The sequence below is a fragment of the Oncorhynchus gorbuscha genome, unplaced genomic scaffold (assembly GCF_021184085.1).
Source record: "Oncorhynchus gorbuscha isolate QuinsamMale2020 ecotype Even-year unplaced genomic scaffold, OgorEven_v1.0 Un_scaffold_643, whole genome shotgun sequence".
Taxonomy (NCBI): Eukaryota; Metazoa; Chordata; class Actinopteri; order Salmoniformes; family Salmonidae; genus Oncorhynchus; species Oncorhynchus gorbuscha.
Window position 1 is genome coordinate 140,001 of NW_025745750.1, and position 25,171 is coordinate 165,171.

The following is a 25,171-nucleotide window of genomic DNA, read 5'->3' on the forward strand; positions in this document are numbered from 1 at the left end:
TTTAAAAGCTCTGCCATTCAGAGGGGTATTAGAGCCTGTTTAAAAGCTCTGCCATTCAGAGGGGTATTACAGCCTGTTTAAAAGCTCTGCTATTCAGAGGGGTATTAGAGCCTGTTTAAAAGCTCTGCCATTCAGAGGGGTATTAGAGCCTGTTTAAAAGCTCTGCTATTCAGAGGGGTATTAGAGCCTGTTTAAAAGCTCTGCCATTCAGAGGGGTATTAGAGCCTGTTTAAAAGCTCTGCTATTCAGAGGGGTATTAGAGCCTGTTTAAAAGCTCTGCCATTCAGAGGTGTATTAGAGCCTGTTTAAAAGCTCTGCTATTCAGAGGGGTATTAGAGCCTGTTTAAAAGCTCTGCTATTCAGAGGTGTATTAGAGCCTGTTTAAAAGCTCTGCTATTCAGAGGGTATTAGAGCCTGTTTAAAAGCTCTGCCATTCAGAGGGGTATTTCAAGCACTGACTGTTGACGCCTTAGTATCCAACACTGACCCCTGTCCAAAATGTAACCTGTAATAGTATGGTAATAATCATATTAGAAACAGGCAGTGCTGTCCTGTAACAGTCATAATAGAGACAGACAGTGCTGTCCTGTAACAGTCATAATAGAGACAGACAGTGCTGTCCTGTAACAGTCATAATAGAGACAGACAGTGCTGTCCTGTAACAGTCATAATAGAGACAGACAGTGCTGTCCTGTAATAATCATAGAGACAGAAAGTGCTGTCCTGTAACAGTCATAATAGAGACAGACAGTGCTGTCCTGTAACAGTCATAATAGAGACAGACTGTGCTGTCCTGTAATAATCATAGAGACAGGCAGTGCTGTCCTGTAATAATCATAGAGACAGAAAGTGCTGTCCTGTAACAGTCATAATAGAGACAGACAGTGCTGTCCTGTAACAGTCATAATAGAGACAGACTGTGCTGTCCTGTAATAATCATAGAGACAGGCAGTGCTGTCCTGTAACAGTCATAATAGAGACAGGCAGTGCTGTCCTGTAACAGTCATAATAGAGACAGACAGTGCTGTCCTGTAACCATCATCATAGAGACAGGCAGTGCTGTCCTGTAATATTCATAGAGACAGACAGTGCTGTCCTGTAACAGTCATAATAGAGACAGGCAGTGTTGTCCTGTAACAGTCATAACAGAGACAGACAGTGCTGTCCTGTAATAATCATAGAGACAGGCAGTGCTGTCCTGTAACAGTCATAATAGAGACAGGCAGTGCTGTCCTGTAACATTCATAATAGAGACAGACAGTGCTGTCCTGTAACAGTCATAATAGAGACAGACAGTGCTGTCCTGTAACAGTCATAATAGAGACAGGGAGTGCTGTCCTGTAATAATTATAGAGAGAGACAGTGCTGTCCTGTAATAATTATAGAGACAGACAGTGCTGTCCTGTAACAGTCATAATAGAGACAGACAGTGCATCCTGTAATAATCATAGAGACAGACACTGCTGTCCTGTAATAATCATAGAGACAGACAGTGCTGTCCTGTAACAGTCATAATAGAGACAGACAGTGCTGTCCTGTAACAGTCATAATAGAGACAGACAGTGCTGTCCTGTAACAGTCATAACAGAGACAGACAGTGAGCCATCAGAACAATGACAGCCCTTGCTGGATTTCTGTGTCTGCTCTGATGGCAGAGGCAGCATTGACAGAACATTTGGAAACATTCTCAGAACATTTGTTGAGTATTTGTAAACCGTAGGACAAACAGTGTTTAGAGAGCGTTGGCAAGATGTTTTCAGTAGGTATTTTAGAAGTTCACAGAGAACCAGAGAGAAAGTAGCCACCACTTTGTAATTTTTAGTATCTAATAGGTTGAGGCTGTTCGTCCCCAATTGTTCAGACAATTTAGCTTAGCATTTCCTCCAAGAGCTTCTTCTCTTGGAACACAAACAGTGTCGACAACTGCCTCAATTACAGAGGCAAGGCAGAACAGTCACATTTAATACAATCACAACGTAACACATTTTAGTCAGTTAACAGACACTCTTATCCAGAGCGAATTACATGAGCAATTGGGGTTAAGTGCCTTTCTGAAGGGTACATTGGCCATTTCTTCACTTAGATGGCTCTGGGATTTGAACCAGCAACCTTTTGGTTACTGGCCAAATGCTCTTAACTACTAGGCTACATGCCCACAGCAAATGAGATTTGATTACAAGCCTTTAGAAAAGAGAAAAGAGGTGGTAGGCCATTATAAAGTACAACGTGGTGGTGGGGATGGTGTGGGGGTGGTGATGATGATGATGGTGTGGGGGATGGTGGTGGTGGTGATGGTGTGAGGGGTGGTGGTGGTGATGGTGTGGGATTGGTGGTGATAGTGATGGTGTGGGAGGGTAGTGGTGATGGTGTGGGGGTGGTGGTGGTGATGGTGTGGGGGTGGTGGTGGTGGTGATGATGGTGATGATGTGGTGGGTGGTGGTCGTGGTAGTGTGGGGGGTCGTGGTGGTGGTGATGGTGTGGGGGTGGTGCTGGTAGTGGTGGTGATGGTGTGGAGGGTGGTGCTGGTAGTGGTGGTGATGGTGTGGGGGTTGGTGCTGGTGGTGGTGGTGATGGTGTGGGGGGTGGTGCTGTTAGTGGTGGTGTGGGGGTGGTGCTGGTACTGGTGGTGATGGTGTGGGGGTAGTGCTGGTAGTGGTGGTGATGGTGTAGGGGAGGGTAGTGGTGGTGATGGTGTGGGGGGTGGTGCTGGTAGTGGTGGTGATGGTGTGGGGAGTGGTGCTGGTAGTGGTGGTGATGGTGTGGGGAGTGGTGCTGGTACTGGTGGTGATGGTGTAGGGGATGGTAGTGGTGGTGATGGTGTGGGGGATGGTGCTGGTAGTGGTGGTGATGGTGTGGGGGGTGGTGCTGGTAGTGGTGGTGATGGTGTGGGGGGTGGTACTACGGTGGTCTAATACGTCATTTCTGGTCACAACTTGCAGACTTGTTTTCGAGTTGCTGTGCGTTTTGTTGCCAACCTATTTTGCTACCTGACAACCTTACGGTTTTTACTTTTTAATTACCGTTTATATTTTAGTTTTTTTTCCCTCAACTTCTTCACTCTGGACGCTTTATCTGGACACGATTCGTCAGGACCTCCAACAGCCGAAGCTAAGTAGTAACATTAACATGATGCCTTCTAATTGCAGTCGCTGTACTCGCCTTACGGCGAGGATAGCTGTGCTACAAGCCCAGCTTCAGACACAATCGTTAGGCAAGGTTCATTTCAGTGTAGGAAAGGATGAAACAGCGTCTGTGTCACCAGTAAGTACAGATAGTAGTATAAATCCCCTGGCACAGTCCCCGCAGCCGGACAACTTTCTCACGGTTTCTGGAAGGAAATGCTGTAGGAACGCTCAACCGTTGTCGCTCATTCAGCCGACAGAAACTTTCAACCGGTTTTCCTCATTAAGCAGCGAGTCGGAGTCAGAGGCCGAGTCTTCTCTGGTCTCTACTCCTCCCGTTACGGGGTCCGAGAAGCCGAAGCTTCCCACCATTAGCTCTGACAAATTGAAAACTCTAGTCATTGGCGACTCCATTACCCGCAGTATTAGACTTAAAACGAATCATCCAGCGATCATACACTGTTTACCAGGGGGCAGGGCTACCGACGTTAAGGCTAATCTGAAGATGGTGCTGGCTAAAGCTAAAACTGGCGAGTGTAGAGAGTATAGAGATATTGTTATCCACGCCGGCACCAACGATGTTAGAATGAAACAGTCAGAGATCACCAAGCGCAACATAGCTTCTGCGTGTAAATCAGCTAGAAAGATGTGTCGGCATCGAGTAATTGTCTCTGGCCCCCTTCCAGTTAGGGGGAGTGATGAGCTCTACAGCAGAGTCTCACAACTCAATCGCTGGTTGAAAACTGTTTTTTGCCCCTCCCAAAAGATAGAATTTGTAGATAATTGGCCCTCTTTCTGGGACTCACCCACAAACAGGACCAAGCCTGACCTGCTGAGGAGTGACGGACTCCATCCTAGCTGGAGGGGTGCTCTCATCTTATCTACCAACATAGACAGGGCTCTAACTCCTCTAGCTCCACAATGAATTAGGGTGTAGGCCAGGCAGCAGGCTGTTAGCCAGCCTGCCAGCATAGTGGAGTCTGCCACTAGCACAGTCAGTGTAGTCAGCTCAGCTATCACCACTGAGACCATGTCTGTGCCTCGACCTAGGTTGGGCAAAACTAAACATGTCATTATTGAAAGAGATCATGATACCTCACATCTCAAAATAGGGCTACTTAATGTTAGATCCCTTACTTCAAAGGCAATTATAGTCAATGAACTAATCACTGATCATAATCTTGATGTGATTGGCCTGGCTGAAACATGGCTTAAACCTGATGAATTTACTGTGTTAAATGAGGCTTCACCTCCTGGCTACACTAGTGATCATATCCCCCGTGCATCCCGCAAAGGCGGAGGTGTTGCTAACATTTACGATAGCAAGTTTCAATTTACAAAAAAAAAAGACGTTTTCGTCTTTTGAGCTTCTAGTCATGAAATCTATGCAGCCTACTCAATCACTTTTTATAGCTACTGTTTACAGCCCTCCAGGGCCATATACAGCATTCCTCACTGGGTTTCCTGAATTCCTATCGGACCTTGTAGTCATAGCAGATAATATTCTAATCTTTGGTGACTTTAATATTCACATGGAAAAGTCCACAGACCCACTCCAAAAGGCTTTCGGAGCCATAATCGACTCAGTGGGTTTTGTCCAACATGTCTCTGGACCCACTCACTGTCACAGTCATACGCTGGACCTAGTTTTGTCCCATGGAATAAATGTTGTGGATCTTAATGTTTTTCCTCATAATCCTGGACTATCCGACCACCATTTTATTATGTTTGCAATTGCAACAAATAATCTGCTCAGACCCCAACCAAGGAACATCAAATGTCGTGCTATAAATTCACAGACAACACAAAGATTCCTTGATGTCCTTCCAGATTCTCTCTGTCTACCCAAGGACGCCAGAGGACAAAAATCAGTTAACCACCTAACTGAGGAACTCAATTTAACCTTGCGCAATACCCTGGATGCAGTTACACCCCTAAAAACTAAAAACATTTCTCATAAGAAACTAGCTCCCTGGTACACAGAAAATACCTGAGCTCTGAAGCAAGCTTCCAGAAAATTGGAATGGAAATGGCGCCACACCAAACTGGAAGTCTTCCGACTAGCTTGGAAAGACAGTACCGTGCAGTACCGAAGAGCCCTTACTGCTGCTCAATCATCCTATTTTTCTAACTTAATTGAGGAAAATAAGAACAATCCGAAATTCCTTTTTGATACTGTCGCAAAGCTAACTAAAAAGCAGCATTCCCCAAGAGAGGATGCCTTTCACTTTAGCAGTGATAAATTCATGAACTTCTTTGAGGAAAAGATTATGATTATTAGAAAGCAAATTACGGACTCCTCTTTAAATCTGCGTATTCCTTCAAAGCTCAGTTGTCCTGAGTCTGCACAACTCTCCCAGGACCTAGGATCAAGAGAGACGCTCAAGTGTTTTAGTACTATATCTCTTGACACAATGATGAAAATAATCATGGCCTCGAAACCTTCAAGCTACATACTGGACCCTATTCCAACTAAACTACTGAAAGAGCTGCTTCCTGTGCTTGGCCCTCCTATGTTGAACATAATAAACGACTCTCTATCCACCGGATGTGTACCAAACTCACTAAAAGTGGCAGTAACAAAGCCTCTCTTGAAAAAGCCAAACCTTGACCCAGAAAATAAAAAAAACTATCGGCCTATATCGAATCTTCCATTACTCTCAAAAATGTTAGAAAAGGCTGTTGCGCAGCAACTTACTGCCTTCCTGAAGACAAACAATGTATACAAAATGCTTCAGTCTGGTTTTAGACCCCATCATAGCACTGAGACGGCACTTGTGAAGGTGGTAAATTACATTTTAATGGCATCGGACCGAGGCTCTGCATCTGTCCTCGTGCTCCTAGACCTTAGTGCTGCTTTTGATACCATCGATCACCACATTCTTTTGGAGAGATTGGAAACCCAAATTGTTCTACACGGACAAGTTCTGGCCTGGTTTAGATCTTATCTGTCGGAAAGATATCAGTTTGTCTCTGTGAATGGTTTGTCCTCTGACAAATCAACTGTAAATTTCGGTGTTCCTCAAGGTTCCGTTTTATGACCACTATTGTTTTCACTATATATTTTACCTCTTGGGGATGTTATTCGAAAAAATAATGTTAACTTTCACTGCTATGCGGATGACACACAGCTGTACATTTCAATGAAACATGGTGAAGCCCCAAAATTGCCCTTGCTAGAAGCATGTGTTTCAGACATAAGGAAGTGGATGGCTGCAAACTTTCTACTTTTAAACTCGGACAAAACAGATATGCTTGTTCTAGGTCCCAAGAAACAAAGAGATCTTCTGTTGAATCTGACAATTAATCTTAATGGTTGTACAGTCGTCTCAAATAAAACTGTGAAGGACCTCGGCGTTACTCTGGACCCTGATCTCTCTTTTGAAGAACATATCAAGACCATTTCAAGGACAGCTTTTTTCCATCTATGTAACATTGCAAAAATCAGAAACTTTCTGTCCAAAAATGATGCAGAAAAATTAATCCATGCTTTTGTCACTTCTAGGTTAGACTACTGCAATGCTCTACTTTCCGGCTACCTGGATAAAGCACTAAATAAACTTCAGTTAGTGCTAAATACAGCTGCTAGAATCCTGACTAGGACCAAAAAATTGGATCATATTACTCCAGTGCTAGCCTCTCTACACTGGCTTCCTGTCAAAGCAAGGGCTGATTTCAAGGTTTTACTGCTAACCTACAAAGCATTACATGGGCTTGCTCCTACCTATCTCTCTGATTTGGTCCTGCCGTACATACCTACACGTACACTACGGTCACAAGACGCAAGCCTCCTAATTGTCCCTAGAATTTCTAAGCAAACAGCTGGAGGCAGGGCTTTCTCCTATAGAGCTCCATTTTTATGGAACGGTCTGCCTACCCATGTCAGAGACGCAAACTCGGTCTCAACCTTTAAGTCTTTACTGAAGACTCATCTCTTCAGTGGGTCATATGATTGAGTGTAGTCTGGCCCAGGAGTGGGAAGGTGAACGGAAAGGCTCTGGAGCAACGAACCGCCCTTGCTGTCTCTGCCTGGCCGGTTCCCCTCTTTCCACTGCGATTCTCTGCCTCTAACCCTATTACAGGGGCTGAGTCACTGGCTTACTGGGGCTCTCTCAGGGGTCAGTTTGTTATATCTGGAGTACTTCTCCTGTCCTATTCGGTGTCCTTTGTGCGTTCTCTAATTCTCTCCTTCTCTCTTTGTTTCTCTCTCTCAGAGGACATGAGCCCTAGGACCATGCCCCAGGACTACCTGACATGATGACTCCTTGCTGTCCCCAGTCCACCTGGCCGTGCTGCTGCTCCAGTTTCAACTGACCTGAGCCCTAGGACCATGCCAAAGGACTACCTGACATGATGACTCCTTGCTGTCCCCAGTCCACCTGACCGTGCTGCTGCTCCAGTTTCAACTGTTCTGCCCTATTATTATTCGACCATGCTGGTCATTTATGAACATTTGAACATCTTGGCCATGTTGTTATAATCTCCACCCGGCACAGCCAGAAGAGGACTGGCCACCCCACATAGCCTGGTTCCTCTCTTGGTTTCTTCCTAGGTTTTGGCCTTTCTAGGGAGTTTTTCCTAGCCACCGTGCTTCTACACCTGCATTGCTTGCTGTTTGGGGTTTTAGGCTGGGTTTCTGTACAGCACTTTGAGATATCAGCTGATGTACGAAGGCTATATAAATAAATTGTATTTTATTTGATTTGATTTTGGTAGTGGTGGTGATGGTGTGGCAGGTGGTGGTGATGGTAGTGTGGGGGGTGGTGGTGGTGGTAGTGTGGGGGGTGGTGGTGGTGATGATGTGGCGGGTGGTGGTGGTAGTGTGGGGGTGGTGCTGGTGATGATGGTGATGATGTGGCGGGTGGTGGTAGTGTGGGGGTGGTGGTGGTGATGATGGTGATGATGTGGCGGGTGGTGGTAGTGTGGGGGTGGTGGTAGTGTGGGGGTGGTGGTGGTGGTAGTGTGGCGGGTGGTGGTGGTGGTAGTGTGGCGGGTGGTGGTGGTGGTAGTGCGGGGGTGGTGCTGGTGATGATGGTGATGATGTGGCGGGTGGTGGTGGTGGTAGTGTGGGGGGTGGTGGTGGTGATGATGGTGATGATGTGGCGGGTGGTGGTAGTGTGGGGGGTGGTGGTGGTGGTAGTGTGGCGGTTGGTGGTGGAGTTAGTGTGGGGGTGGTGCTGGTGATGATGGTGATGATGTGGCGGGTGGTGGTGGTGGTAGTGTGGGGGTGGTGGTGGTGATGATGGTGATGATGTGGCGGGTGGTGGTAGTGTGGGGGGTGGTGGTGGTGGTAGTGTGGCGGGTGGTGGTGGAGTTAGTGTGGGGGGTGGTGCTGGTGATGATGGTGATGATGTGGCGGGTGGTGGTGGTGGTAGTGTGGGGGGTGGTGGTGGTGATGATGGTGATGATGTGGCGGGTGGTGGTAGTGTGGGGGTTGGGGGGTTCTAACTTTAATTTACATGTTGATAGATTTGACTGGTAGGGGAGGGCTCTCTCTCAGTATTCTACCATTGGGTGCTTTTTATTTGTGCTGTTTTGGGAAAGTGATGTGTTGCACTCCATTTGTCCATGCAAATTGCATCCTGGTCCCAGCAATATAATGAACACCACCTGTTATTATTTTACTCAATAACATAAAAGTAGCTCAAGATCATCTGGGGAAGCCTGTGCCGCAAACACTCTACTCAAGTATCTCTTCAGTCGTCCTTATTCAATCGGTCTCAGTCTATTGCCTATGTGTATGAATCAGCAGTGAGACAATAGTTTTGCACAGACTGTGTGCTATGAATGTGCTGGGGAATGCAAGTCACGAGTAGAAAAGGCTGTGATGATGTCACCAAGTGGATAAGGCTGTGATGATGTCACCAAGAAGATAACGCTGTGATGATGTCAACAAGTGGATGAGGCTGTGTTGATGTCACCAGTGGATAAGGCTATGATGATGTCACCAGTGGATAAGGCTATGAAGATGTCACCAGTAGATAAGGCTATGAAGATGTCACCAGTGGATAAGGCTATGAAGATGTCACCAGTGGATAAGGCTATGATGATGTCACCAGTGGATAAGGCTATGATGATGTCACCAGTGGATAAGGCTATGAAGATGTCACCAGTAGATGAGGCTATGAAGATGTCACCAGTGGATAAGGCTATGAAGATGTCACCAGTGGATAAGGCTATGATGATGTCACCAGTGGATAAGGCTATGATGATGTCACCAGTGGATAAGGCTATGAAGATGTCACCAGTGGATAAGGCTATGAAGATGTCACCAGTGGATAAGGCTATGATGATGTCACCAGTGGATAAGGCTATGAAGATGTCACCAGTGGATAAGGATATGATGATGTCATATTCAATCAATCCCTATCCCAATCTGTTGTTCCCGCATGCTTCAAGAGGGCCACCATTGTTCCTGTTCCCAAGAAAGCTAAGGTGACTGAGCTAAACGACTACCGCCCCGTAGCACTCACTTCCGTCATCATGAAGTGCTTTGAGAGACTAGTCAAGGACCATATCACCTCCACCCTACCTGACACCCTAGACCCACTCCAATTTGCTTACCGCCCAAATAGGTCCACAGACGATGCAATCTCAACCACACTACACACTGCCCTAACCCATCTGGACAAGAGGAATGCCTATGTGAGAATGCTGTTCATCGACTACAGCTCGGCATTTAACACCATAGTGCCCTCCAAGCTCGTCATCAAGCTCGAGACCCTGGGTCTCGACCCCGCCCTGTGCAACTGGGTACTGGACTTCCTGATGGGCCGCCCCCAGGTGGTGAGGGTAGGCAACAACATTTCCACGCCGCTGATGCTCAACACTGGGGCCCCACAAGGGTGCGTTCTGAGCCCTCTCCTGTACTCCCTGTTCACCCACGACTGCGTGGCCACGCACGCCTCCAACTCAATCATCAACTTTGCGGACGACACAACAGTGGTAGGCTTGATTACCATCAACAACGAGACGGCCTACAGGGAGGAGGTGAGGGCCCTCGGAGTGTGGTGTCAGGAAAATAACCTCACACTCAACGTCAACAAAACTAAGGAGATGATTGTGGACTTCAGGAAACAGCAGAGGGAACACCCCCCTATCCACATTGATGGGACAGTAGTAGAGAGGGTAGTACGTCTTAAGTTCCTCGGCGTACACATCACAGACAAACTGAATTGGTCCACCCACACAGACAGCATCGTGAAGAAGGCGCAGCAGCGCCTCTTCAACCTCAGGAGGCTGAAGAAATTTGTCTTGTCACCAAAAGCACTCACAAACTTCTACAGATGCACAATCGAGAGCATCCTGTCGGGCTGTATCACCGCCTGGTACGGCAACTGCTCCGCCCACAACCGTAAGGCTCTCCAGAGGGTAGTGAGGTCTGCACAACGCATCACCGGGGGCAAACTACCTGCCCTCCAGGACACCTACACCACCCGATGTCACAGGAAGGCCATAAAGTTCATCAAGGACAACAACCACCCGAGCCACTGCCTGTTCACCCCGCTATCATCCAGAAGGCGAGGTCAGTACAGGTGCATCAAAGCTGGGACCGAGAGACTGAAAAACAGCTTCTATCTCAAGGCCTTCAGACTTTTAAACAGCCACCACTAACATTGAGTGGCTGCTGCCAACACACTGACTCAACTCTAGCCACTTTAATAATGGGAATAGTTTGGAAATGTAAAATATATCACCAGCCACTTTAAACAATGCTACCTAATATAATGTTTACATACCCTACATTATTAATCTCATATGTATATGTATATACTGTACTCTATATCATCTACTGCATCTTTATGTAATACATGTATCACTAGCCACTTTAACTATGCCACTTTGTTTACATACTCATCTCATATGTATATACTGCACTCAATACCATCTACTGTATCTTGCCTATGCCGCTCTGTACCATCACTCACTCATATATCTTTATGTACATATTCTTATCCCCTTACACTTGTGTATATAAGGTAGTAGTTTTGGAATTGTTAGCTAGAATACTTGTTGGTTATTACTGAATTGTCAGAAATATAAGCACAAGCATTTCGCTACACTCGCATTAACATCTGCTAACCATGTGTATGTGACAAATAAAATTTGATTTGATTTGAAGATGTCACCAGTGGATAAGGCTATGAAGATGTCACCAGTGGATAAGGCTATGAAGATGTCACCAGTGGATAAGGCTATGATGATGTCACCAGTGGATAAGGCTATGAAGATGTCACCAGTGGATAAGGCTATGAAGATGTCACCAGTGGATAAGGCTATGAAGATGTCACCAGTGGATAAGGCTATGAAGATGTCACCAGTGGATAAGGCTATGAAGATGTCACCAGTGGATAAGACTATGATTATGTCACCAGTGGATAAGGCTATGAAGATGTCACCAGTGGATAAGGCTATGAAGATGTCACCAGTGGATAAGGCTATGAAGATGTCACCAGTGGATAAGGCTATGATGATGTCACCAGTGGATAAGGCTATGAAGATGTCACCAGTGGATAAGGCTATGAAGATGTCACCAGTGGATAAGGCTATGATGATGTCACCAGTGGATAAGGCTATGAAGATGTCACCAGTGGATAAGGCTATGAAGATGTCACCAGTGGATAAGGCTATGATGATGTCACCAGTGGATAAGGCTATGATGATGTCACCAGTGGATAAGGCTATGAAGATGTCACCAGTGGATAAGGCTATGATGATGTCACCAGTGGATAAGGCTATGATGATGTCACCAGTGGATAAGGCTATGAAGATGTCACCAGTGGATAAGGCTATGAAGATGTCACCAGTGGATAAGGCTATGATGATGTCACCAGTGGATAAGGCTATGATGATGTCACCAGTGGATAAGGCTATGAAGATGTCACCAGTGGATAAGGCTATGAAGATGTCACCAGTGGATAAGGCTATGAAGATGTCACCAGTGGATAAGGCTATGATGATGTCACCAGTGGATAAGGCTATGATGATGTCACCAGTGGATAAGGCTATGAAGATGTCACCAGTGGATAAGGCTATGAAGATGTCACCAGTGGATAAGGCTATGAAGATGTCACCAGTGGATAAGGGGTCATTGACCAGATTGGCGCACTTTCAACAAATCTGATCTAACAAGATACGATATTCGTCAAATCTTTCATGATAATTAATTTTATTTAAAAAATGTTTAACCCCCAATTTCGTGGTATCTAAATGGGTCTTGTCTCATGGCTGCAACTGCCGTACGGACTTGGGAGAGGCGAATGTCGAGAGCCGTGCGTCCACCTAAACACAACCCAACCAAGCCGCACTGCTTCTTGACACAATGCTCACTCAACCCGGAAGCCAGCCGCACCAATATGTCGCAGGAAATAGCGTATACATGGCGACCGTGTCAGTGCACTGCGCCCGGCCCGCCACAGGAGGCGCTAGTGCGTGATGGGACAAGGACATCCCTACCGACCGAACCCTCCCCTAACCCGGACGATGCTGGGCCAATTGTGTGCTGCCCAAAGAAGTTGTTTATTTTCAGTTTTAGAAGAATGCAAAACGCTAACTCCTGTTCGTATAAGCTGGTTAATCGGTGGTGGTAGTCATTTTGAACTGTAATCGATTGGTTGATTGGTGACGATGACATGAACATGTGTTGGGGTTGACATACATAGAAGCATTATACTCAGATTTTTACCTCAACATAATGTGAGATACTGGATCTTTCCCACACAACCCTTTCCCCATGTGTTTCCATGGGAATTCCATTGTTTTGGTCGAGTTCGATTGACCTCTTACCGCATCTACTGTATGCTGGATAAGGCTGTGATGATGACACCAAGCTGCTGTTCGTCTTGACTCAGCTAAAGAAACTCTAAAAATAGGTCCAGTGGACGTCACAACAACACACCAGCCCTACCATGAATGAGAAGCCAAAGATAACAGGAAATACTTTGTTGATGGTGAGAAGGATCAGAACCTTGAGTTCAGGGTCACAAGATGCTCCAAAAACAATCTCTTTATCTGTTTCATAGCCTAAACTTCACCAGAACCAATCCTCATTCCATGCTTGTTCTGCTGCAGCATTGTGAAAAATTAAGTCCTTTTCTGCTCCCTCGTAGAACAATTTAGCATGATTTAGCATTTACCTAAAGCCCCCCCTGTCCCTGTCAGATGTGGTGATTGGTTGATTCCACCTGTCCATACAGAGACACCCCTCTAATGATTCACTATTACTCAGCATGGGGGTAGAGTATGATGATGTCAGAGGACAGGAGTGTTCTATTCTATTCCATTCCAATCAGTTCTAATATATTCGATTCCATTCCATTCTATTCAGTTCTGATCTATTCTATTAAGTTCTAATATTTTCCATTCCATTCTATTATATTCCATTCCATTCTATTCTATTCCATTCAGTTCTAATATATTCTATTCCATTCCATTCTATTCAGTTCTAATCTATTCTATTAAGTTCTAATCTTTTCCATTCCATTCCATTCCATTCCATTCTATTCTATTCCATTCAGTTCTAATATATTCTATTCCATTCTATTAAATTATAATATATTCTATTCCATTGCATTCTATTCAGTTCTAATCTATTCTATTCCATTCCATTCAATTCTGATCTATTCTATTAAGTTCGAATCCATTCCATTCCATTCCGTTCTAATCTATTCTATTCCATTCTATTCAGTTCTAATATATTCTATTGCATTCCATTCAGTTCTAATATATTCCATTCTATTCAGTTCTAATCTATTCTATTCCATTCCTTTCAGTTCTAATCTATTCCATTCCATTCTATTCCAATCCATTCCATTCTATTCCGTTCTAATCTATTCCATTCAGTTCTAATCTAATCTATTCCATTCAGTTCTAATTTATTCTATTCCAGTCCATTCCATTCAGTTCTAATCTATTCTATTCCATTCCATTATATTCCGTTCTAATCTATTATATTCTATCACATCATACATGGCAGACCACAGCTGAGCTTCACCACAACTCTTATAACCCTGCCTCTTAAAGTCAGAACAATGTAATTTGTAATTTAAAAGCCTCCAAACTGCCCCTGGATTCCTCCTAGCTACCCTGAACTATCCCTTTAACTAGAGATGCTTGTCAACATCCACAGCACAATAACAGAAAACATGGAAGACTTTAGGCATTTGTGTAGTGCATTACAATGGTGAGGGTTTTATGAAGGTCTAGCCAACATCAAAGTAGGACATACAGTAAACTAAAATGAGGTAAGGAGATAACGCCGTGGTAACATCAGTGTCTCATCCAGAACAGCATTAAGGATTTTACCCACAGGGCCAATTCACTCATGATAGTCTTATGGAAAGATATCAGGGAAATTCCTTCAACGTAGACAAAAGAAGAGGTAAAAATACCATTCCTGAATAAATTGCTGTGATTGAACTGATAATAATCTGAGGTCAACGGATCTCAGGAAAGCGCTTCAAGACAAGAATACTAGAGTAAATGTATTCCTGAAATATCTCCCCTCTCTATATTTAACTGAATAACAATAGTCTGACGTGAATGGAGCTCAGCTACTAGCCAGTCACATCCTCTCTCCTCTGCAGGAGCACAATAGGCTTATCCAGCTCAATAACATCACATCTGATTGGCTCAACACAAAACAAGTAGTTTAAACTGTAGATATATTCCTATGACACCCTCTGTATGGCCATGTGAGGTGTGTATGTGACTTTAGTACCTCTTGCGTATGTCCGAGTTGAGGGTCTTCTTGTTGGCGGTGCCGTCCTGGTGCAGGGCCTTCTCCAGGGAGAGGGAGAGAGGAGCTTCCCGGATGGGCAGGGGCAGCACCAGGGTGTCCTGGGTCACGGGGAGGGTCTCTCCCTCCCCACCCTGCACGCGGCCCAGGTGCTGCTTGGCATAGTCAAACCCCTGGACAGGCTGTAGGGAGGACGAAGGGGGGAGAGAGATGAGTGGAAACAGGTGAGTGATGGATGCAAGCTTTCTGTCTCAATGGCCATCTAAAGGGCACACACGCGCACACACATGGTCAGCATATTATGTATACACAGACAGAGACAAACGCACATTTAAAGAGACATACTAAACTTGTGAAGGTGATAAATGACCTTTTAATGGTGTCAGACCAAGGCTCTGCATCTGTCCTCGTGCTCCCAGACGTTAATGCTGCTTTTGATACCATCGATCACCACATTCTTTTGGAGAGATTGGAAACCCAAATTGGTCTACACGGACAAGTTCTGGCCTGGTTTAGATCTTATCTGTCGGGAAGATTTTAGTTTGTCTCTATGAATGGTTTGTCCTCAAATCAACTGTACATTTCAGTGTTCCTCAAGGCTGCTAGATTACTGACTAGAACCAAAAAAATTGGTTTCCTGTTAAGGCAAGGGCTGATTTCAAGCCCTACAAAGCATTACATGGGCTTGCTCCTACCTATCTTTCTGATTTGGTCCTGCCGTACATACCTACACGTACGCTACGGTCACAAGACGCAGGCCTCCTTACTGTCCCTAGAATTTCTAAGCAAACAGCTGGAGACAGGGCTTTCTGCTAGAGCAAAATTTTTATGGAATGGTCTGCCTATACATGTGAGAGACACAGACTCGGTCTCAACCTTTAAGTCTTTACTGAAGACTCATCTCTTCAGTGGGTCATATGATTGAGTGTAGTCTGGCTCAGGACTGTGAAGGTGACCGGAAAGGCTCTGGAGCAACGAACCGCTCTTGCTGTCTCTGCCTGGCCGGTTCCCCTCTTTCCACTGCGATTCTCTGCCTCTAACCCTATTACAGGGCTGAGTCACTGACGTGATCTTCCTGTCTGGGTTGGCGCCCCCCCTTGAGTTTGTGCAATGGGGGAGATCTTCGTGAGCTATACTCAGCCTTGTCTCAGGATGGTAAGTTGGTGGTTGAAGATATCCCTCTAGTGGTGTGGGGGCTGTGCTTTGGCAGTGGGTGGGGTTATATCTTGCCTGTTTGGCCCTGTCCAAGGGTATTGTCAGGCGGGGCCATGGTGTCTCCCCTCCTGTCTCAGCCTCCATTATTTATGCTGCAATAGTTTATGTGTCAGGGGGCTAGGGTCAGTCTGTTATATCTGGAGTATTTCTCGTCTTATCCGGTGTCCTGTGTGAATTTAAGTATGCTCTATCTAATTCTCTCTTTTTCTCTCTTTCTTTCTTCCTTCCTTTCTCTCTTTCTATCTTTATCTCAGAGGAGATGAGCCCTAGGACCATGCCTCAGGACTACCTGGCCTGATGACTCCTTGCTTTCCCCAGTCCACTTGGTCGTGCTGCTGCTCCAGTTTCAACTGTTCTGCCTGCGGCTATGGAACCCTGACCTGTTCACCGGACGTGCTACCTGTCCCAGACCTGCTGTTTTCATCTCTCTAGAGACAGCAGGAGCGGTAGAGATACTCTGAATGATCGGCTATGAAAAGCCAATTGACATTGACTCCTGAGGTGCTGACCTGATGCACCCTCTACAACCACTGTAATTATTATTATTTGACCCTGTTGGTCATCTATGAACATTTGAACATCTTGGCCATGTTCTGTTATAATCTCCACCCGGCACAGCTAGAACAGGACTGGCCACCCCTCATAGCCTGGTTCCTCTCTAGGTTTCTTCCTAGGTTCTGACCATTCTAAGGAGTTTTTCCTAGCCACCCTGCTTCTACACCTGCATTGCTTACTGTTTTGGGGTTTTAGGCTGGGTTTCGGTACAGCACTTTGTGACATCAGCTGATGTAAGAAGGGCTTTATAAATACATTTGATTGATTGATACACACATTTAAAGAGACATACAGGCAGTCAGACAGACACACACATTCAGACCGAAAACCAAAATGCCTAAATGACTTTTCAGAACTCTAGTTCATGTACTATCCTGTGTCTTGAACTCCAAACACATAGATTTTATGAAGACTTATTTGATCTCACTTTCTCTCCTTCTAATGTCTAATAAATGAATCACAGTGGGCAATAAAAAGGTGAGATTCAAAGACTATTCTAATGTAGTCAGACTCCAGACAGAAGAGGAGAGAGACACAGTGGGGTGGTTTATATAAAAGGCTTAAACACACACACACACACACACACACACACACACACACACACACACACACACACACACACACACACACACACACACACACACACACACACACACACACACACACACACACACAGAGGTGTGGATGGTGGTGAAGTTTTCACACAGACTAAAAGTGCTGGCTGCATGGACTGTCAGAGGAGTGGTTCTCAGAGGGATATAGAGGAAGTGCTGGCTCCAGGACTGTCAGAGGAGTGGTTCTCAGAGGGATATAGAGGAAATGCTGGCTGCATGGACTGTCAGAGGAGTGGTTCCCAGAGGGATATAGAGGAAGTGCTGGCTCCAGGACTGTCAGAGGAGTGGTTCTCAGAGGGATATAGAGGAAGTGCTGGCTCCAGGACTGTCAGAGGAGTGGTTCTCAGAGGGATATAGAGGAAGTGCTGGCTCCAGGAGTGTCAGAGGAGTGGTTCTCAGAGGGATATAGAGGAAGTGCTGGCTGCATGGACTGTCAGAGGAGTGGTTCTCAGAGGGATATAGAGGAAGTGCTGGCTCCAGGACTGTCAGAGGAGTGGTTCTCAGAGGGATATAGAGGAAGTGCTGGCTGCATGGACTGTCAGAGGAGTGGTTCTCAGAGGGATATAGAGGAAGTGCTGGCTCCAGGGCTGTCAGAGGAGTGGTTCTCAGAGGGATATAGAGGAAGTGCTGGCTCCAGGGCTGTCAGAGGAGTGGTTCCCAGAGGGATATAGAGGAAGTGCTGGCTCCAGGACTGTCAGAGGAGTGGTTCTCAGAGGGATATAGAGGAAGTGCTGGCTCCAGGACTGTCAGAGGAGTGGTTCTCAGAGGGATATAGAGGAAGTGCTGGCTCCAGGAGTGTCAGAGGAGTGGTTCTCAGAGGGATATAGAGGAAGTGCTGGCTGCATGGACTGTCAGAGGAGTGGTTCTCAGAGGGATATAGAGGAAGTGCTGGCTCCAGGACTGTCAGAGGAGTGGTTCTCAGAGGGATATAGAGGAAGTGCTGGCTGCATGGACTGTCAGAGGAGTGGTTCTCAGAGGGATATAGAGGAAGTGCTGGCTCCAGGGCTGTCAGAGGAGTGGTTCTCAGAGGGATATAGAGGAAGTGCTGGCTCCAGGGCTGTCAGAGGAGTGGTTCCCAGAGGGATATAGAGGAAGTGCTGGCTCCAGGGCTGTCAGAGGAGTGGTTCTCAGAGGGATATAGAGGGAAAGTGCTGGCTCCGGGACTGTCAGAGGAGTGGTTCTCAGAGGGATATAGAGGGAAAGTGCTGGCTCCAGGGCTGTCAGAGGAGTGGTTCTCAGAGGGATATAGAGGAAGTGCTGGCTCCAGGACTGTCAGAGGAGTGGTTCTCAGAGGGATATAGAGGGAAAGTGCTGGCTGCATGGACTGTCAGAGGAGTGGTTCTCAGAGGGATATAGAGGGAAAGTGCTGGCTGCATGGACTGTCAGAGGAGTGGTTCTCAGAGGGATATAGAGGAAGTGCTGGCTCCAGGGCTGTCAGAGGAGTAGTTCTCAGAGGGATATAGAGGGAATGTGCTGGCTCCAGGGCTGTCAGAGGAGTGGTTCTCAGAGGGATATAGAGGGAAAGTGCTGGCTCCAGGACTGTCAGAGGAGTGGTTCTCAGAGGGATATAGAGGGAAAGGGCTACATCTGCAGTCACACAGCATGACAGTATCACTGAGAGGTGATATTCACAGTATCACTAATCAATTATTTTTTCCCCTGAGTGATGTACTTTAAAAAAAAATTGGTAGAATGCAAATTCCCAAGGTATTTGTCCATCCCTCATATTGACAACTGGACTGCTCTAACACAGCAAGAACCAGGTTTAACCCCATGGGTTCACTCCTCAGGGCCCCAGCATATTTCAGTCTCTGCCTCAGTAACATCCATCTCAATATATTGTACAGACTGGCTGATGGTGCAAAAACAGAAACAAACAGAGAGAGTGAATGGTGGACACAGACAGGCAGAGGGATCTCCCTTCGGTAAACATAATGGAGCTTCTATCGTTGGTCCATTGATGGTGGATAGACAGAAACAATCAGAGAGAGTGAAAGGTGGACGCAGACAGGCAGAGGGATCTCCCTTTGGAAAACATAATGGAGCTTCTATCGTTGGTCCACTGATGGTGGACAGGCTACTGCACGAACACACACACATGCTAAACTACAGGACTGTTTCACCAGCATAGACTGGAATATGTTCCGGGATTCATCCGATGGCATTGAGGAGCTAACCACATCAGTCACCGGCTTCATTAATAAGGGCATAGATGACATCGTACCCACATTCCAATCAGAAGCCATGGATTACAGGAAATATCTACACTGAGCTAAAGGCTAGACCTGTCGCTTTAAAAGAGCGGGACACTAATCTGGGCGCTTAAAAGAAATCCCGCTATGCCCTCTGACGAACCATCAAACAGGCAAAGCGTCAATACAGGACCAAGATCGAATCCTACTACATTGGCTCTGTCGCTTGTCAGATGTGGAAGGGCTAGCATGGATTACAAAGGGAAACCCAGCCGCGAGCTGTCCAGTGATGCAATCCTACCAAACGAGCTAAATACCTTCTATACTGGCTTCGAGGCTAGCAACACTGAACCATGCATGAGAGCACCAACTGTTTCGGACGACAGTGTGATCACGCTCTCCAGAGCCGATGTAGTAAGACCCTTAAATAGGTCAACATTCACAAGGCCGTAGAGCCAGATGGATTACCAGGACATGTACTCAGAGCATGCACTGACCAGCTAGCAAGTGTCTTCACTGACATTTTCAACCTCTCCCTGATCCCGTATGTAATGCTAAATATTTTAAGGTCTCCCGATTGGTGCAGCGGGATAAGGCACTGCATCTCAGTGCTTGAGGCGTCACTATAGACACCCTGGTTCGAATCCAGGCTGTATCACAACTGGCCGTGATTGGGAGTCCCATAGGGCGGCGCACAATTTGCCCAGCGTTGTTCGGTTTTGGCCGGTGTTTTTGTTCATAACTGACTTTCCTAGTTAAATTAAAATGTACATTTAAAAATGTAAACACCATGTGTCCCTGTGCCCATGAACGCCAAGGTAATCTGACGAAATGACTTTCATAGCAGTCACATCTGTAGCCATGAAATGCTTTGAATGGCTTGTCATGGCTCACATCAACACCTTCATCCCAAACAGCCTGGATCCACTCCAATTCACATACCGCCACATATCCACAGATGATGCAACCTCTATTGCCATCCACACTGCCCTTTCCAACCTGGACTAAAGGAGAACCTACTGTACATGAGAATGCTGTTCATTACTAAGCTAAGGACCCTGGGATTAAACAGGGTAGGCAACAACACATCCGCCACGCTGACCCTCAACACCGGGGCAACTCAGGGGTGCGTGCTTAGTCCACTCCTATACTCCCTGTTCACCCACGACTTTGTGGCCAAGCATGACTCCAATACCGTCATTGGATACCACCGACAACGATGAGACAGCCTATAGGGAGGAGGTCAGAGACCTGGCAGTGTGGTGCCAGGACAACAACCTCTCCCTTAACCTCTTGCTCCTACCTGACACGCAGGCGTCCCATCTAGACATCTGGAAATGCAAATGTATTACGCTAAATGCTAATAGCACTCGTTAAAACTCAAACGTTCATTAAAATATACATGCAGGGTATTGAATTAAAGCTACACTCGTTGTGAATCCAGGCAACAAGTCAGATTTTTAAAATGCTTTTCGGCGAAAGCATGAGAAGCTATTATCTGATAGCATGTAACACCCCAAAAGACCCGCAGGGGACGTAAACAAAATAATTAGCATAGTCGGCGCTACACAAAACACACAAATAAAATATAAAACATTCATTACCTTTGACCATCTTCTTTGTTGGCACTCCTAGATGTCCCATAAACACTATTGGGTCTTTTTTCCGATTAAATCGGTCCATATATAGCCTAGATATCGATCTATGAAGACTGTGTGATCAACAAAAAAATAGCGTTTAATAACGTAACGTCATTTTTTTAAATAAAAAAAGTTGACGATAAACTTTCACAAAACACTTTGAAATACTTTTGTAATGCAACTTTAGGTATTAGTAAACGTTAATAAGCGATCAAATTGATCACGAGGCGATGTATATTCTATAGCTGTACGTCTGGAAATGTCCGGGTAAATCTCAACCAAAATATCCGGTCGGAGACCGGAAGAACTGCGCTGACTTGTTTCTGTTTGACCAAGAAACAAATAGTAGGCAAATGACAAGACTGTTGACATCGTGTGGAAGCTGTAGGTATTGCAACCTCAGCCCCATTTAATGTGGATCGCGTTTAACAATTGGTTGAAGTGGCGCATGGATATATTTTCCCATTTCCAGTGATCAGATTTTCTTGCACTTTTCGATGAAACGCACGTTCTGTTATAGTCACAGCCGTGATTTAACCAGTTTTATAAACGTCTGAGTGTTTTCTATCCACACATACTAATTATATGCATATACTATATTCCTGGCATGAGTAGCAGGGTGCTGAAATGTTGCGCGATTTTTAACAGAATGTTTGAAAAAGTAGGGGGTAGGAGTAAAAGGTTAACATCAGCAAGACAAAGGAGCTGATCTGGGCAGGAAACAGGTCTGAGCACGCCCCCATCCACATTGATAGGGCTGAGTGGAGCAGGTTCGAGAGCTTCAAGTTGGGAAGGGCCCATCAGTAAGCATTTCACTGTTAGTCTACACCTGTTGTTTCTCTCTGCATTGTTGGGAAGGGCCCATCAGTAAGCATTTCACTGTTAGTCTACACCTGTTGTTTCTCTCTGCATTGTTGGGAAGGGCCCATCAGTAAGCATTTCACTGTTAGTCTACACCTGTTGTTTCTCTCTGCATTGTTGGGAAGGGCCCATCAGTAAGTATTTCACTGTTAGTCTACACCTGTTGTTTCTCTCTGCATTGTTGGGAAGGGCCCATCAGTAAGCATTTCACTGTTAGTCTACACCTGTTGTTTCTCTCTGCATTGTTGGGAAGGGCCCATCAGTAAGTATTTCACTGTTAGTCTACACCTGTTGTTTACCAAGCATGTGACAAATACAATGTGATTTGATCCTGCTTGTTATTCCATAGTAAAGTTCAGGCAAAAGCTCCCTCTTGGGATACTGCTATACTGCAAAATATGGACCATGTCTTTGCATAGAAAATGGACATCAGTGATTGGTTATTGTATTCCTGTAATGGTGAACTAACTGATCTATAATGCCAAACAAACTGATTCAAACAATAGTGAATGACAACGCATACAGGGGTAAACTAGGTCAGAACATAAACTAAACTAGGTCAGAACATAAACTAAACTAGGTCAGAACATAAACTAAACTAGGTCAGAACATAAACTAAACTAGGTCAGAACATAAACTAAACTAGGTCAGAACATAAACTAAACTAGGTCAGAACATAAACTAAACTAGGTCAGAACATAAACTAAACTAGGTCAGAACAGGGGTGCATGTCGTGTGTTTGCACGTGTGTGTCTGCTTCTTAAAGACAAATGAGGTCTAGAAGGTTAACAATGAGAGTACATACATTATTCAACATATAGAAGGGAGTCAGGTTTTTTTATTTTACCTTTATTTTACTAGGCAAGTCAGTTAAGAACAAATTCTTATTTTCAATGACGGCCTAGGAACAGTGGGTTAACTGCCTGAGAGGGAGTCAGGTGTAATGGTATAGGTAGGATACTGTGTACTGAGCCAGGAGAATCATTAGTGTCTCGACTAGCCTATTTTTACCCAATTAAGATGAGAACATCTGACCTTGTTCCAGCAATATGCACCAAGAGCTCGTTTCAGAGCACACACATGCATACACACACACACACGCGTGCGCACGCACACGCATTCACATGCATACACACAGCTTTCAGTCTACTACAGACTGAGTCAGCTAGGTTGGTTGCAGTCTCTCATCTCCCTCACTCACAGTAGCCTACACACTAGGTTAGTTGCAGTCTCTCATCTCCCTCACTCACAGTAGCCTACACACTAGGTTGGTTGCAGTCTCTCATCTCCCTCACTCACAGTAGCCTACACACTAGGTTAGTTGCAGTCTCTCATCTCCCTCACCCACAGTAGCCTACACACTAGGTTGGTTGCAGTCTCATCTCCCTCACTCACAGTAGCCTACACACTAGGTTGGTTGCAGTCTCTCATCTCCCTCACTCACAGTAGCCTACACACTAGGTTTGTTGCAGTCTCTCATCTCCCTCACTCACAGTAGCCTACACACTAGGTTGGTTGCAGTCTCTCATCTCCCTCACTCACAGTAGCCTACACACTAGGTTGGTTGCAGTCTCTCATCTCCCTCACTCACAGTAGCCTACACACTAGGTTGGTTGCAGTATCTCATCTCCCTCACTCACAGTAGCCTACACACTAGGTTGGTTGCAGTCTCTCATCTCCCTCACTCACTCACAGTAGCCTACACACTAGGTTGGTTGCAGTCTCTCATCTCCCTCACTCACAGTAGCCTACACACTAGGTTAGTTGCAGTCTCTCATCTCCCTCACCCACAGTAGCCTACACACTAGGTTGGTTGCAGTCTCATCTCCCTCACTCACAGTAGCCTACACACTAGGTTGGTTGCAGTATCTCATCTCCCTCACTCACAGTAGCCTACACACTAGGTTGGTTGCAGTCTCTCATCTCCCTCACCCACAGTAGCCTACACACTAGGTTGGTTGCAGTCTCTCATCTCCCTCACTCACAGTAGCCTACACACTAGGTTGGTTGCAGTATCTCATCTCCCTCACTCACAGTAGCCTACACACTAGGTTGGTTGCAGTCTCTCATCTCCCTCACTCACAGTAGCCTACACACTAGGTTGGTTGCAGTATCTCATCTCCCTCACTCACAGTAGCCTACACACTAGGTTGGTTGCAGTCTCTCATCTCCCTCACTCACAGTAGCCTACACACTAGGTTAGTTGCAGTCTCTCATCTCCCTCACCCACAGTAGCCTACACACTAGGTTGGTTGCAGTCTCATCTCCCTCACTCACAGTAGCCTACACACTAGGTTGGTTGCAGTCTCTCATCTCCCTCACTCACAGTAGCCTACACACTAGGTTTGTTGCAGTCTCTCATCTCCCTCACTCACAGTAGCCTACACACTAGGTTGGTTGCAGTCTCTCATCTCCCTCACTCACAGTAGCCTACACACTAGGTTGGTTGCAGTCTCTCATCTCCCTCACTCACAGTAGCCTACACACTAGGTTGGTTGCAGTATCTCATCTCCCTCACTCACAGTAGCCTACACACTAGGTTGGTTGCAGTCTCTTATCTCCCTCACTCACAGTAGCCTACACACTAGGTTGGTTGCAGTATCTCATCTCCCTCACTCACAGTAGCCTACACACTAGGTTGGTTGCAGTCTCTCATCTCCCTCACTCACAGTAGCCTACACACTAGGTTGGTTGCAGTCTCTCATCTCCCTCACTCACAGTAGCCTACACACTAGGTTGGTTGCAGTCTCTCATCTCCCTCACTCACAGTAGCCTACACACTAGGTTGGTTGCAGTCTCATCTCCCTCACTCACAGTAGCCTACACACTAGGTTTGTTGCAGTCTCTCATCTCCCTCACTCACAGTAGCCTACACACTAGGTTGGTTGCAGTCTCTCATCTCCCTCACCCACAGTAGCCTACACACTAGGTTGGTTGCAGTCTCTCATCTCCCTCACTCACAGTAGCCTACACACTAGGTTGGTTGCAGTCTCTCATCTCCCTCACTCACAGTAGCCTACACACTAGGTTGGTTGCAGTCTCATCTCCCTCACTCACAGTAGCCTACACACTAGGTTTGTTGCAGTCTCTCATCTCCCTCACTCACAGTAGCCTACACACTAGGTTGGTTGCAGTCTCTCATCTCCCTCACTCACAGTAGCCTACACACTAGGTTGGTTGCAGTCTCTCATCTCCCTCACTCACAGTAGCCTACACACTAGGTTGGTTGCAGTCT

At 45.9% G+C, this 25,171-nt stretch overlaps 1 protein-coding gene across 1 annotated transcript in view; it reads right to left on the reverse strand.

Moving 5' to 3' along the window:
• kiaa1549lb (KIAA1549-like b) overlaps positions 1–25,171 on the reverse strand; it is a gene marked incomplete at its 5' end in the record, with an annotated part of 191,024 nt that overhangs the window by 101,736 nt on the left and 64,117 nt on the right. The window contains one exon of the mRNA XM_046335003.1: positions 14,842–15,041. Within this exon, the coding sequence (XP_046190959.1) occupies positions 14,842–15,041 (200 nt within the window). The remainder of the gene's footprint in view (positions 1–14,841; positions 15,042–25,171) is intronic.